Below are 16,157 nucleotides of genomic sequence, written 5' to 3'. Positions count from 1 at the left end.
AGAAGACACAAAGGAGTCTCTCCATCTCAACAAGCCTGTTCTCACTGTTCTGGTCTGGCCTAAGTGTTGAGTATTTGTCATGTTTTTTTTTTTTAAAAAAAAAAAGTCAAAAGAGAAAGCTGAAAATAAAAGGAATGTATGATTGGGTCAGATCATTTCATAGTAAGTACACTCTTAAAAAAAAAAAAGAATTATTTATGGCCAACCAGAATCACTTAATTTTTCTTACTGAGTAGATAGATTCTTTTGGAACAAATTCAGTGAACTGGGTTATACTGTGTGGGTTTGGCTTGACTGGTACTTGCTGGATAACCTAGGCTGGTGTTGAACTTGAGCCTTCCTGCCTCAGCTTCTTCAGAGATGGAATTACATGTGTGTACCATGTCCAGCTTAGTCAACTAACTGAGTTTCTTTTTAAAACAACAACAATTAAACCTGGGTTCTTTTAAGGCCGTTTTTTGGGGAATGGCAGTGGGAATGGGGGTTTGACAGAGTCTAATGTAGCCCAGGCTGACCTTGAACCCACTGGATAGCTAAGGTTGGCCTTGGAATTCTGATACTACTGTCTTTACCTTCCTAGTGCTGATATTATAAGCATAAACCTCATATCTGGTTTATACAGTGCCAGGGTTGGACCCGAGGCATCATGCATGCTAGGCATGCACTCTGCAGACTTAACTACATCACCAGCCCTAATATTGATCTCTTTTAAAGATCATATCCTGGCTTTTTGCCTCCTTATTACTTAAGTAACCTTGGGTACCATACCTATAATAATGAGCTATCTTGTGGCCTAATTTTTAATGCCCATTCCAAACATTATCAGAGTTATTGAACTCTGATTTCCTTTGAACCAGTTAAAGAAGGCTAAAAAGAGCTAGAGCGAAGCAAGCATATGGACTAGTAAGATGGAATGAATGGCTTTCTCACAGAGAGTAATGCTGAAAGCCTTGCAAAGTATGCTTGCTGGGCATTGTGGTGCACAGTTGTGATCACACCAAGTGGGAGGCTGAGGCAGTAGCATCACAAGTTCAAAGGTTGCCTTGCTGCAGAATGAGTTCTAGCTTAGCCTTGGCAACTCAGTAAGGCTGTCTCAGATAAAAAGTATTTTAAAAGGGTTCAGATTTATCTTAGGGGTAAGTCGCTTGACTAATGTGCATTCCCTTGGTATGATTCCCACTACTCCAGTTAAAGAAAAAAAGAATGAAAAGTTTTTGAAAAAGTTTCTTAACACTATTATTTTTTCTTCTTTTTCTTCTCCCTCCCCCTGAAGCTGGTTCCTATGTAGCTCTCACTGTCCAGGGACGCCCACCTGGGTCGCCCCAGATTCCACTTGCTGATTCTGAAGTAGAGTCATCAGTTATTGGACATATGTCTCCCATTATGACATCCCCTCATTCCCCTGGAGCAACTGGGAATATGGAGAGAATCACTAGTCCTGTGCTCATGGGGGTAAGACCAGAACATCTTCTCAGTAGATGCTCAATTATATAAAGTTCCTCTGCTTTATATGAAGAATGTTGATGTATTAAACTTATTAGCAAACTTCCATTCAAGAGTCTAGAAATACCTGCTTAACATAGAAGTTACATAATTAATTGGAACAGTTGTTGTCGTGGCAGATTTAGTTGAACAACTATTAGACACTTGCCATATACAAAACAATGTACCATTTAATAAAATATGATTATACTTTTAGCTTATATTCAGAGTCTTTGGTCATCTTCCAGTGTATACTTTATAAAGATAGGAGTTTGTTTTGTTTACTATTGTGTTTCTAATGCCTGAAATACTGCTTGACATATTAGAGGTGCTTAATAAACCTTTACTGACTGATGTTAAGACTCTAAGTAACCAAAAGAGACAGAATGTAGACATAAGGGGGAAAATACTAAGTTGTGTGAGGAAAAAACACATCCAGTTGTGACGGAGAACATCTTCATGGAATAGTTGTGTTTGAATTTAGCTTTTTGTAATGGGTAACAGTGGTGGCTATGGAGAGGAAATGGAGGAGACAGAATAAACAGCTGGAGAGCCAGCGAAGTACCAGCACTGTCAGAAAAGCGAGACTTCTGCCTCACTTGTGCTGGCTAAGGAGTACGTGGTGGGAGATGGCTTACCAAAAGGAAGTCATCGTGGATTCACAGTTGCTGAGCAAGTTTACAAGTTACTGAGTAAGCAGTGAGAATCCATTCAACACTGTTGTGAGTGGGAGAGTGGTGTGATTATAGCAGGATTATAGGGAGACATAGGAATTTGTAAAACAAGGAGCAGTGAGTTGGGAGTTGTCTCAGATTTCGGGCAGGCTAAACTGGAAATTAAAACCAAGCCCGAGGATTGATAGTAATGCCTCAGTTGAGAAAAGTAGCAATAACAGATTTGTACTTCTGTAATTCCAGTTCTCCAACTGATACCCACATTTAATGTTCTCTTGGACATAGTCTACTAAGGTGAAATGAAAAGGCAGAACTGTTTCTGTAACTTAATGGAATGAACTGTCTTCATTCATAACTGCCAGGAGTAGGAACATCCTAAAGGATGGAGTTGGAGTTGGAGTTGACACAGAACACCATCTCTCGGCCTTCGGTTTTAGCCTCATTTCCCCTGTATTGTGTTCTTATTCTTTTCTAGGAGGAAAACAATGTGGTCCATAACCAGAAAGTAGAGATTCTGAAAAAAATGTTACAGAAAGAACAGGAGCGGCTGCAGGTACGGAGTTAGCATGGGCTCTTTGCAGGTCAGGGAAACTGAGTGTGTGTAGAATCGCTGTTGCCCATCATCAGTCAAGAGAATTGTGCTGGTGCCACCAACTGTTGTGTTAGCAGTGGGCTTCTTCTCTGTTCATGACTTAAGTAATTAATTCCTGAACTGTCTTTATATCTTTCAGTTACTGCAAGAAGACTATAGCCGGACAGCTACCCAGAGATTGTTCAAGGAGATCCAGGAGGCCAAGAAACACATCCCTCAGCTGCAAGAGCAGCTGTCCAAAGCCACAGGCTCTGCTCAGGTAGTGGCATTACTGAAAGTTCTGCCCAGTATTTACAGGAACATTTTTTTTTCTGGGAATGTGTCAGATTCATAGTTGCCTTTTTTTTTTTTTTTTTTTTTTTTTAGATTTATTTTATTTATTATGCATTCAGAGGAGGGCACCAGATCTCATTACAGATGGTTGTGAGTGAGCCACCATGTGGTTGCTGGGAATTGAACTCAGGACCTCTGGAAGAGCAGTCGGTGCTCTTAACCACTGAGCCATCTCTCCAGCCCTCATAGTTGCCTTTTAAAGTGATTTTTCTAGCATAGGCTACAGGATGTTTTGTGTAGGATGTTACGGATATAATGATTAACAAAAGTAAATGTGGGCTTCTGATTGTTTGCTTGCTTTTGTTCCAATGTAATTTTCAGAAAGAGTTGAGTATTTTTGCTTTGATGTGACAAACCAAAAATGTAGTTGAAAATAGTTGCATTTCTGTGGTTGACAAAGAGGACAGCTGGTATGTTTTTAAGTAAGGATGTGAGGCTTTTATACACTAAAGGGCATTGTGGCAAATACATGGACAGGCATTCTTCAGTGTCCTGAAGTTAGGTACTGTTGTTCTCTTCTGTTTTACAGATGCACTTGAGACTTAGAGTGGGATTGCACTATTTATCTGAAGTTTTGTGACTTCAGATCGAAAGTGATAGAACTAGAGTTCAAGGCCAGGCATGGCATGCATGCTTCTAATCATGACACATTGGGCGGCAGGCTGAGGGAAGAGGATCTACTTTGGAGGCCAGCCTGGGCTACCAAGTGAGAAACTGACCCTAGGAGAAGAAAGAAAACAAAAACAAAAACAAAACAGAACAAAATAAAACCCTGAAATCCAAACGCATTATGAAGATTCCCAGGTTTCAGCATCCATCCATCCATCCATCCATCCATCCATCCATCCTCTATTTATTTACTTATCCATCCATCCATCCATCCATCCATCCATCCATCCATCCATCCATCCATCCATCCATCCATCCATCCATCCATCCATCCATCCGGTTTTTCAAGACAGGCTTTCTTGGAATAGCCTTGGCCATCCTAGAATTAGCTCTGTAGCTGGGGCTTTTCTCACACTCACAGAGATCTGCCTGCCTCTGACTCCCGAGTGCTGGGATTAAAGGCGTGCACCACCACTGCCCGGCAGTATTTATTTATTTATTTTTTTATAGGCAGGATGACACTTTTATAATGCTTCCTGCCTTATCCTTCCAAATGCTGGGATTACTGGTGTGCGCTCACCTTAACTAGCTATGTTTATATTCTTTGTTTTTCTTTACGGATGACGGGTCTCACTGTATTGTCCTGGCTAGCCTCACGCTTGGCTATGTAGCCCAGGCTGGCCTTGAACTTACAGCAGTTCTCCTGCTTTATCTTCCTGAGTGCTGGAATCACAGGCTTGTCCCACTATACCCAATTTCATATTTAAGGTCTTAATACCCCTAATTTTTATTGTAATTTTAAGGTAGGGTTTAGTAGAACTTGCTGTAAAGGTGTAAGTTATGGGAGTGATGGACCTGTGATTAGAAAGCCAGCAGTTAACTCTCAGTCAGAAATTCTGTAATGTTCATATTTGAGGTGCATGAGGCTTTGTGTACTTCATTTCAAAGGAAGACAGACAACTTGCTTGTAGAATTACTTACTTTTTGCCTGTGCACTTAAAATATGTAAAAGCTGATAAGTTGTTACTGGTTTTGAACTAGTAAAAGTCCTATCTTCACAGAAATGACAAGAATTTTTTGAGAATTTATCTTTGCTAGTTTTAAAGTAAAATACCGTGTTGTGGTTAGAAAAACTAGGGCTTAAACTGGTTAAGTGACCTAGGTCAGGTGACATAGGATGTCAGGTCTCCTGCTTTAGTGGTACTTTTCATTACATACTTCTTTTCATTTTGATGATTGTGCTCTAGGAATGGTGTGTGTGTGTGTGTGTGTGTGTGTGTGTGTGTACGCTCATATAGATGTATTTGATAGTACTGGAGATTTAACCCACTGCCTCATAAATACTAGTCAATCTATACTACTGAGCTGTATTAGGAACCCTTTGTGTTTTTATTATTGAACAAAAACAATGTATTTATCTGATGAACAGTAAAAATGTAGTTTCAGTAGTTTACCTTTATAACATGTGTTCAAATATTGGACATGTAATGAAACTCAGAAGTAGTGGGAAGCATTTAAGTAGTAGTATAATAATCTTTACTAATGGGCAGATAATCTAAATGATGTAAGTTAATGCTCATATATATATGTATATAAATATAAATGTTTATGGTGCTATTTGCTGTTGGAACTTTTATCCTATGTTAAAATATTGCTTTCCCTATCTTAATGATTGTTCATTTTAGGTTTCTAGAACTCACAATTATTTATGTTTTTTTCTTTAAGTATTTTTACCTTCAGTATTTTTGTCACATCAGTAGCTAGCCTTTAGCCGCACCCATGTAGAAGGTATCGCCACTGTTTGCTTTTCTCTTGTATGATTGTGTCTATGTGTAATTCTTTAATCTGCTTTAGGATGGCACTGTAATTGCACCCTCCAGGCCGTTGGGTGATGCCCTAATAGTCAATGAGGCAGAAATAGATCCTGGAGATGGCCTGTACAGGACCGACGGGAGCAGCGGAGATGCTTCTCGGCCTAGTAGTGACAATGCAGATGTAAGCATTAATCTTCTCAATCTCAGTCTGTATCTTCTTGCATTCTCGTCATAGCCCTTTCTTAAGTTATGTGCATTCAAAATGTTGTCTTTTATAGTAAAGATCTTTATATATCAATTTGATGAACAGAAGTTCTGAACACCGTTATATGTAAACTTTTAATTCCAGAGTTCACTTTTCCCTCAGGCACTCACTGCCAAGTGTTTCTTGTAGGGATGGAATTTCCCAGCAGGCTTCTTGTTTGTGGATTGAGAAGCTAATGCCCGTGCTTTTTTGCTCAAATGAGAGGCCAACTGTTGGTATCTTTAAGAGCATGTTAATATTCCAATTGTGGTCAGAATGACTCAGTCTTGAATCATGAGGCACTTTGCCATTACAAAGAGAAGCAGCCTTTATCCTGTTAGACTCCAGCTACTAGCCTAGGTTAACTGACAGCTCTGTCCTGATTCACACAGAGACTAACAGATGAATATGGGTATTTGTTTATAAAAACATGTTAGATTGAAACATGATTATTAAAAGGTAAAACAGGCCAAGCATGATAGCACATAAATTTTTATCCCAGCACTTTGAAGGCAGAGGCAGAGGATCTCTGTGAGTTCAAGGCTAGCCTAGTCTACATGGAGAATTCCATGCCATCCAGGGCTTCATAATAAGACTGTCTCCAAAACAAAAAAGAAAGGGAAAGGCTATCAGCATTGCTTATGCAACATCATTTTATACATAGTGAATGGCGATAGACATAGAAATAGGTCATCATCATCTCCTCTAAGGATGAGGAGGGCAGAGTCTGAGGTACTGTTTTATATCTGTCAGCTGTGGAATCAGTGAGTTATGACTGTTTTTAAGGCGAGAACATTACGGTAGTGTGCATGTGTGTAGAAGAGGTATTACAACTTGTGACTTGGGTACACACAAGTACTGATGAGCAGTGTGATGTTCTCTGTTGTTAAAGATGAGGAGGACTAAGAGCCATGGTCTAAGCTATTGTCTAGGCTACCTCAGTGAGGCTTGGCTCACTGATTCAGTTTCTGAGGCATGGAAAATTTGAGAACTGTCTTCTCTTCTTTCTTTCTTTCTTTCTTTCTTTCTTTCTTTCTTTCTTTCTTTCTTTCTTTCTTTCTTTCTTTCTTTCTTTCTTTTAAAGATGATGATGATGACAGAATTTTAAAAGTTCTGTTGTTCAAGAAAAATAGCTAATATTTATCAAATGTTATTACACAGTGCTGGTAAATTTTAACATTTTTTATGTTGGTTAATTCTGAAAACATTTTTATGAAATATTGCTGCTGTCACTTTACAAAAGAAAAATCTGAGGCCAAAGGGAGGTCATGCAGTAAGTGATTTGCCTCCACCTAGCTCCACAGGACTGATCTCAAAAATACAAAGGTACTGACTGACACATGAGAACATGACATTCTGTAAGAAAGGGAAGTTTAGAGCAACCTAGAATGTCAGGATTGTGAGTGGAAGACCAGAGAGGAAATGAGAAGGCTGGAGGAGGTGTGAGGGCTTTCTCTGCTTGTTGTAGCAGCACTGCTCAGGACCATCTACCCTCTGGTGTGTGATGCAGTACTGCCCCGCTGCCCTCTGTACTATTACCTATTGCATTTCCAGAGTGTGGGCATTCAGAACAAGTGGTATGGATACGAAACTGGAATTTTATTTTGTATTTAAGGAAATGTTACAGTTAAAGTCTGTGCTTTTCAAATACAGCTTTATAAAATGGAGTTAATTGATGAGTGTAGAATTAGTCATTACAACACATTAATTCTGCCATGTAATTGGTAAGAATTAGAATAAATAGTGTCTTAGTTAGAATTACTATTGCGGTGTTGAAACATTGTGACCAAAAGGCAAGTTGGAGAGGACAGAGTTTAGGAGAGAACAGAGTTTATTTGGCTTACACTTCCATATCACTGTTTATTATTGAAGGAAGTCAGGACAGGAACTCAAACAGGGCAGGAATCTGGAGGCAGAAGCTGATGCAGAGGTCATGGAAGGGGTGGAGTATTGTTTACTGGCTTGTTCATGGCTTGTTCAGCCTTCTTTCTTATAGAACCCAGAACCACCAGCCCAGGGATGGCACTACCCACAATGGGCTGGGTCCTCCCCTATCAATTAATAATTAAGAAAATGTCCTGTAGACTTCCCTGCCTCCTGATCTTATGGAGACATTTTCTTAATTGAGGTTTTTTTTTTTCTCTCCGGTGACTCTAGCTTGTGTCAAGTTGATATAAAACTAGCCAGGACAAATAACAAAATGAGTAAAGTATTTAGGCTTTATCATGTTTATATAGACAAGGAGCACAATCAGAAATGTCAGTATAGAAAATAAATTGGGATCAAGAGACAGGGGTATTTGTAAGAAAAGGAGACTGGCTTAATAGGAATTTAAAAGATATGTATTAAATGGTTAACAGTTACCATTTAGTGAATGCCTACTCCATGCCAGAGATTATATTAATGATTTGAGATACTCTTTTTAGTCTCACAATATCTTAAGTAGTATTACCATTATATAAAGAATCTAGGACCAAATAAATAAAAACTGTGAAAATCCTGAGAAAATAATATAGTCCAGAGTTACTTACTGAACACATAGCAAACTTGTTTAATTCCCACAAATTTGTTTAATTCAAACTGACACATTGAGGCTAAAAGCAGCTCATGGATTTCTGTGTTCCTTTGAAATGTACTGCAGTAAGTTCGGAGGGATCAGTCTTCTGAGTTAGCAATTTTGGTTTTTAGAATTTGTTCTCTCTGTGCTTGTCTGTCTGGTGGAAACACATATTCATGTGTGCATGTGGGTGCAAAAAATCAGGTCTGTCTTCTGTTGCCATCTATCTTATTTTTTGAGACAAGTCTTTCACTGAACCTGGATCTTACCCGCCGGTTAGTCTGGCCAGGCAGTGAGCTCCCAGGAACTGTCTGTCTTGCCTCCTAGGACCAGGGTTACAGTAATCTCTGCTCAGCTTTCACATGGATGCTGGGCTGGGCTCTGGGGATTCTGACCTGACATCTTTATAGTTATGGCATAAGCACTTTACTTACCAAGCCATCTCCCCAGCCCTCTTCTGTTTTAAAAATAATTTCCTGCTAGCTTTGTGGTTTTAAAAATCCCACTGTTGCTCAGTTTGATGAAGGCTTAAAAGAATGTCACAAACCAGTTTCCTCAGAAGTGACATACACATCATCTACAATTCAATTCAATTCTATCCCTGTTTTTTTTTTTTTAATTTATTTACTTATTATGTTTACAGTGTTCTGTCTGCATGTATCCCTACAGGCCAGAAAAGGGCACCAGATCTCATTATAGATAGTCGTGGGCCACCATGTGGTTGTTGGGAATTGAACTCGGGACCTCTGGAAGAGCAGCCAGTCCTCTTAACCTCTGAGCCATCTCTCTAGTCCCCTGTTTTCATTTTTTAAAAAATTTATTTTGAAAAGTTTTTCATAGTGGCTACTCTAACTGTATAAAGTTCTCTGAGACGGACAGACTCTGGGTATAGTTGATCTTTCTATATGATTTGCTTATATGCAAGTTTTTCAATAATAAAGTTTTAGTAAATATTAAAAAAAATCAGATAATTCTAAATATAGAGAGCATAATGAGCCCATCACACCCCCCAGTCTCAGCTCAAATTTGTCTATGACTCCAGTTCTTACATATAAGACTGTTTCATTAATGTGACTTTAAGAGGTGCCATACTCTAAAATAGAACTTTAGTATTATCAAACCTTATGAGTTAATATTTTCCTAGCATATAGTTTGATTGCCCTAATTGTCTTATAAGGATCTTTTTGTATTTTCTTTATTTGATTTGTTTTATGATGCTGGGGATCAAACCCAGGACTGTGATGCTAGAGTCCCCCATTAATACATCCCCAGTCCTGGTTTATTTCAGTCAAGATTCAGGCAAGGTCTTTATAGTTTTGGGGTGATATGTAATTTATCACCTCTCTTCCTTTCCTCTCCCTTCTCCTTCCCTCTTTTTCTTGATCTATTTTGTTTGGGAAAAAAAAAATCAGGTCATATATCCAGTTAAACAGCTCACTTTCTGACTGTCTTTTCTTGGTATTTTATAACTTGTTCCCTTATCTTTGTTTCCTGAAAATTTATAGTTAGCTCTAAAGTTTCAATCAGCTTAAGGTTTGATCGTTATTGTTCGGCTAGAACAATACATGGGTAGTACTGGGTTCCTCTCATCCTGTCACACCAGGAGGTGAGTGATTGTTTAAGGTGTTAATGCTTGATTTTTTCATTATAAAGTTCTCTATCAGTCTGTTATATAATTTTCTTTACCTTCCTCCCAGGGTCAAAATGCCTAGATCCTTTATTTAGTTAGGGGTTTCAAAAGCATAATTTGTCTTTTTTCTATATTTAGTAGCTGGAAAAACTTCCTTTTATTAGCTGTTAGTTTACCCTAAAATGTAGCTTGCATAGAAAATGCAATATTGTGATACTTTTCCTGGGGACATTGTTTCTATTCATCCCATTCAGAGAGCGCAGTGACAAACCAGAGATGATTCTGTGTGAGACCTACTTGGTGAATCAGTTTATTGAGTCTGCTCACAGGATGTTGACTGACTCAGGCAATTGCATCACCAAAAAAGCCTACCCCTGCCTAGTTGATGACTCAAGGAACCAGCGTTATGGTAGTCCTTTGCACAGCTTTCAAGTACAGACACCACAAAGAGCTATGTCTGTGTCCCAGCAATTTGTTTTTGCTGATAATATCCTCACACAAAGACTCCCGAGTGCTGTAAATTTCTTCTGAGTTTCTTGAGCCTCCTTAGTCTCCTTGCTTCCTCCAGGAGGGATATTTCTGTTTGAGGAAATGACTACATTGCATACAGGATAAATACTTTTTGATTTTTTTTTCGGAGAGTATGTATTCTTAAGAATTCCAAAGTTGACCAGTGAAGGTTGTATGACTGTGACTGTAATATTTTTTAACTCATAGGTGCTAATGTGAACCATCAATTCTAATGTGAATAATCTGGTTTTGGTCACTGGGAGAGAGGTAGAGATAGTTCGATAAGGCAGAGGCTAAGCAAGATGATAAAGTTAGAGTTTTATTTGAAATAATGAGTGAGGTATGGAATATGCCTGTTCATCGTTATGAACAAGATAAGTTGCTCCCATACTGAAGAGTAGATGAGACGGTTTCATTGGTTCTCTATTATTTTCAGTATTAAATGGAAAAGCTGAGAGAATAAGTGACTAACTAGAAGCAGGAATAAGGGTACCAGCCACATACTATATGAAGGATACTTCGTTTTAAATACGCACAGGAAACGTAGATCTTTCTCCCCTGACTCATTTTCACGTGTTGCTTACTGGAATGAATTGGTGCATGTGTGTGTGTGTGTTCTCATTTCATTAGAGTCCCAAGAGCGGTCTGAAAGAAAGAATTTATCTGGAGGAAGCCCCGGAGAGAAGTGAAGGAGTTCAGGACACTGTGAGTATGACATCCATGCGGTCTGTGTCACCTCTGCCTTTTGTTTTTCCGTTTGCATGTTTGGGGAGTGACTGCAGTGTGGACACATGCTAGCACGTGCATCATCACAGCTGAGCTGTGCTGGGAAGGTCTCGTGTGCTGTGACAAACAAACTCACACAACACAAGTTTATTGGAAGAACTTAGGAAAGATTTGAATAAGTAGAAAAATAGTCCATAGCATTATTAGTGTGTTATTATACCATAATATGTCATAAAATTTACTGTTAACTATTTTTAAAATACAAAAAACAAGTATATTCACACTGTTTTGCAACTATCACCACTTTATGTCTCCAGAGTATTTTTGTCTTCCTCAACTGAAATTTGGTGCCCATTGAAATGCTCAATCTATGTGTCCCCTGTCCCCAGCCCCTGGCAGTCACCACATTTTCTGTTTTTGTGAGTGGACTACTTGACCTCTTCACACGAACAGAATCACATAATATTTTTTCTTTTGTGACTGGCTTATATCAAGTAGCATGTGCCAGATTTTTCTTCTCTTTTAAGACTGAATAATACTCTTCTCCCTCACCTTCTCAGTGCATATATTAAACAGAATGTGATGTGTAGATACAAGAAATGTGTGTATGCTCACTCATGCACCACTGTGAGACTTCCAGTATTTTTGGGTATCTACTTAGAGAGGCAGTTGCTGGGTTTTCAAATTCTTTAATAAGATTTAAAAACGATTACTCATTTTTATTGTGTATGTGTATGATGTGGAGTCAGTTCTGCCCTTCTCCCTTTCCACTCAGGTTCTAGGCTGTGTGGCAAGTCTGTTTATTTGCTGAGTTCTCAGTGGCTCTAGATTTTACATACTCTCAATTGGATGCTTTAGCATTATGATTTTATTTGATATTTTAAATGAGTGTTTTGCCTGCATGTATTTCTGTGTACATGTGTGCAGTGCCTGCAGTGCTCAGAAGAGGGCGTCAGATTCCCCTGGGACTGGTGGTTGTAAACCACCATGTGGGTGAGAGACCTGAACCCAGGTCCTCTGCAAGAGCAGAAAGTGCTCATTAACTTCTGAGCCGTCTTTCCAGCCCCATTATTTTACTTTTTAATAAATGTACTTGAAATTTTATTGTAAAAGACTTAACATAATTTTGTGTTATTAGCAACATGTTTTGAATAATTAAGAGACATCAGTTAAGCTACAAAATGAAAATTTGACCATTGAAATTGTTTAAAATAAGTGTCTCTTGTTTCACTTAGTTTTTGAAATATTAAAAATTCGAGGTTAGAGAAAATAAAAACAATTTTTAAGATGTAGAGATAGAATAGGGATTGGGATATAGGCCAATGTCAGACTCTAGCCTAGCATGACCAAGGCCCTGTGTTTATTCCTAGCATCACAAAAGAGAAAAAAAAAGATGTAACCCAGTTTTATATCCTTTCATTACAAGGTATAAGTATGTGTGAATTAATGAGTGAAGTATTAAAAATGTTAGGACTTTTGCAACCAAAGGGGTGTAGTGAGCAAAGATGGTTTACTAGTCCCAGGGACCCCTACCCTCCACCCCCTTCCTGAGAAGCAACCAGTGCTTTTGTGGACATTTCACTTTGAACCTTTGAGAACAGATACTTTGATAACAAAGCACTTCAAAGAAGATTATAAAAAGAAACTCCATTGATGATGTGAGTCATGCATTTGTTTTAAATAATGTCTTCCTCACAGGTGTAGCCACCATACCTGTGAGCCTCTTCTTCCCAGTAGTTTGGTTGTATTCTGTCTTTGCCTGTGATCGTTGGATCATTTGTCTGTTATTCTTCTCTGATGTTTCCAGGACACACAGTCTCTCGTCAGCAGTCCCTCCACTCGTGGAGCACCTCATATTATTGGAGCAGAGGATGATGATTTTGGTACTGAACATGAGCAGGTAATGGTACTTGCTCTAAAATACTAACTTTTCAACTTTCTAAGATGTCTGATTTGATAAACATTCTTTGGAAGATGAAATAAAACTTGTTGAGGGTGTGAAGCTAAATCTTAAAAACAAAGCAGCTTGGGTTAGTTGCTTATTTTAGCTCTGAGCAGTAGAAATTAACTCTGCAGACTGCAGATATGAGGTCATTTTATGAGTACTTGAATGTTTCGTTTTGTTTTGGAAGTGGGATGTTACCTAAAAATAAACTTTACAAATTCCAGTTATTCATTGATGGAAGGAATATGATGAGCCTAATTCTTGATTTTTTTACCCTGAGGTCTTGCTAAATTCATTGGCTACTTTTAGGAACTTTTTATATTAGTAAGATTTTTGAGACATTGTCTCATGTAGCCTAGGCTGGCCTGAAACTCTGAGTGTAGCTGAGGATGACCTTGAACCTCTCATCCACTTTCCTCTATCTCTCAAGTGCTGGGATTACTGGGATGTACCACCATTCCCACTCTCTAGTAGTTTTTTCAAAGAAGTTTTTGGAGCCCCTAAGAGGCGAGAGGATCACTAGTTTGAAGCTAACCCGTGTTGGCTACATTATGAGATCCTGTCTCAGTTTATTTTCAAAAACAAAAATAACAAAAAATACTCTAATTTTTATATAACGTTCACACTGTTTCCTAGAGACATGGCTTTATTTCTTTCTGTCACTTTATGTATCTTCTGTTTCTTGTTCTTGCTGTATGGTGCTGACTGGACTTTGCACGAGGCTAGTCATTTTGGAGGCATCCTTGCCTTATAAAGGCCCCGTAGGCAGAAAGTGCTCAGTCCTTTATGCTTAAGCACGTGACTGACAGGGGTATAACCTGAAGAATAGTCCCAGCTTGACCAAGAGAGTTTTCTTCTTTCCTTCCTTCCTTCCTTCCTTCCTTCCTTCCTTCCTTCCTTCCTTCCTTCCTTCCTTCCTTCCTTCCTTCCTTCCTTAAATCTTGACTGGATGTTGAATTTTGTTGAATGACTTAGGATGATTCGTTTTTATTGTTTTTTTCTGACTTACTCTCTTAATAAGATAGATTGCATTGATTAATATTACAGTATTGAACTGGACTTGCATTACTAGAATGACCCCCGACAGTCACGACACATGTATCTCTTTAATTTTATTTAGGATGTATTTAGTGTTGTGTATGCATGTGGAAATGTGTATTCACGTGTGTCGATATGACACAGCACACACGTGTAGCTCAGAGAGAACTGGGGTTGGTGCTCTCCTTACACGGTTGGAGGCGGCCTCTCTTACTGCTTCTGCCACTGTGCTGCTTGTGCAGTTTCGGGCCAGTTCTCCACGTTCTGTCTCCTCCTCCCAGCAGGCTGTAGGAGTGCTGGAATTACAGATGTGTGCCACCAACATCTGGAAGGTTTTAATTTTCAATTTACTTATTTTTATCTTATGTGTATAAGTGTTTGGCCTGCACATGTGTTAGTGTACTTTGTGTGTGCCTGGTGCCTGCAGAGGCTGGAAGAAGGCTCCAGAACCCCTAGACCTGGAGTTAACAGACTGCTGTGAGCCACCATGGGCATGCTGGGAACCAAACACAGGTCTTTGGAAGAGCAGCCAGTGCTCTTAACTGCTGACTCATCTCTCCAGCCCTCATGTCTGAATTTTTATTTAAAACAAACAAACAAACAAACAAACAAACAAACAAAAAACAAGTCCAGCACCTGGGAGACAGAGGCAGGAGGACTCTGAGTTTGTTAGCTTGGGCGTTCAGGCCAGCCAAGGGTACATAGCAAGACCAAAACCCAGAACAAGACAGGTAAAACAAAACAAAACAAGAAACAGGGAAAAAAATGAAAAGGGAGAGACAGAGACAGAAACAGGAAGGGACCTGCGACAAAACAGACCCTTCCAAGCTTCTCTGCAGTGACCTCTGTCCTCCACCTAGGCCACATCCTCATGTTCCCACCACTTCCCAACTGCACCTCCAGGTGGGAACTCAGCCCTTAACACATGAGCCTGTGGGGACATTCCAGGCTGAAACCAGAACAGGAGGTCAAAAGGAAATTCTGATGACGTGTTCAGTTGGCCTTACAGTGCAGCTTTAATTTAATTATCGAGAATGACTGATGTGCAATAATTTCTTCCTCTAGATCAATGGGCAGTGCAGCTGTTTCCAGAGCATTGAACTGCTGAAGTCACGCCCTGCTCACTTGGCTGTTTTCTTACACCATGTAGTTTCACAGTTTGACCCTGCAACATTGGTAATATACTTTATAGTTCACCTGACTCAGGTTCCACATAATGATTAATGTACTGGAGAATTTTCATCTGTAAAATGAGTAGACAGACTTGTTTTCTAAACATATAAGGATAGGCATGCAGGATACTTCAAATGTTATTAATTAAATTACTTCCTTTTGTGTTTGTTTGTTTGCTTCACTCTGTCTTTTCCATTTCTTTCCCCATGACAGCTCTGTTATCTCTATTCAGACCTGTATAAGCAGACCAACTCCAAGGAGACTCGGCGCGTCTTCCTGGAGTTTCATCAGTTCTTCCTGGACCGATCTGCAGTAAGTTACCAAGTTCTCCTAGGAGCTTTCCTTCAGTTCGTGCATTGTCTTAGTGACCCTGACTTCCTGCTTTGGGACATCCATATTATATCTCAGTTCTTGATTATGCTTGGCTGGCTTAAAAATAATTTCTAAATTAAATGTGGGTATATGAAATCTTCTAATTGATTTTAGGGAATATGTATATTTGGAAATTTATATGTGCATGATTAGAATGGGGAATAAAAAAGATAATACAAATGACAGACATATATTAGGATCTAAAGGATAATTGAATTCGGAGTGGCCCCCTTGAACATTAGAGACACAAACTTAACTCAAAAGTGGTGAAAAAGGTCACACACTCAAATCAGTGACAGCAGTGCTTTGTTTTACCAATAGCAATGCTAGGAAAGTAGCTCAGTTGGCAAAGTGCTTGCTGCAAAAGCAGAAAGGCCCAAGGTTGGTCCTCAGCATTCACATGCAAAGGCTGATTCCTAGAAGGCAGAGACGGGAGGATCCTGGGGGCTTGCTGGCCA

At 39.2% G+C, this 16,157-nt stretch overlaps 1 protein-coding gene across 5 annotated transcripts in view; it reads left to right on the top strand.

Annotated features, from left to right (window-relative positions):
- The window catches only part of Arhgef12 (Rho guanine nucleotide exchange factor 12), a 139,559-nt gene that overhangs the window by 81,759 nt on the left and 41,643 nt on the right, over positions 1-16,157 (top strand). For all 5 annotated transcript variants that reach the window (XM_076576065.1, XM_042280724.2, XM_042280723.2 and 2 more), the window contains 8 exons: positions 1,274-1,452; positions 2,632-2,709; positions 2,888-3,007; positions 5,545-5,685; positions 11,076-11,150; positions 12,979-13,071; positions 15,220-15,330; positions 15,541-15,639. In XM_076576065.1, coding sequence (XP_076432180.1) covers positions 1,274-1,452; positions 2,632-2,709; positions 2,888-3,007; positions 5,545-5,685; positions 11,076-11,150; positions 12,979-13,071; positions 15,220-15,330; positions 15,541-15,639 — 896 coding nt within the window. The remainder of the gene's footprint in view (positions 1-1,273; positions 1,453-2,631; positions 2,710-2,887; positions 3,008-5,544; positions 5,686-11,075; positions 11,151-12,978; positions 13,072-15,219; positions 15,331-15,540; positions 15,640-16,157) is intronic.

Source organism: Peromyscus maniculatus, chromosome 7, assembly GCF_049852395.1.
Source record: "Peromyscus maniculatus bairdii isolate BWxNUB_F1_BW_parent chromosome 7, HU_Pman_BW_mat_3.1, whole genome shotgun sequence".
NCBI classification, from domain to species: domain Eukaryota; kingdom Metazoa; phylum Chordata; class Mammalia; order Rodentia; family Cricetidae; genus Peromyscus; species Peromyscus maniculatus.
This window is presented reverse-complemented; position numbering and strand designations above follow the sequence as displayed.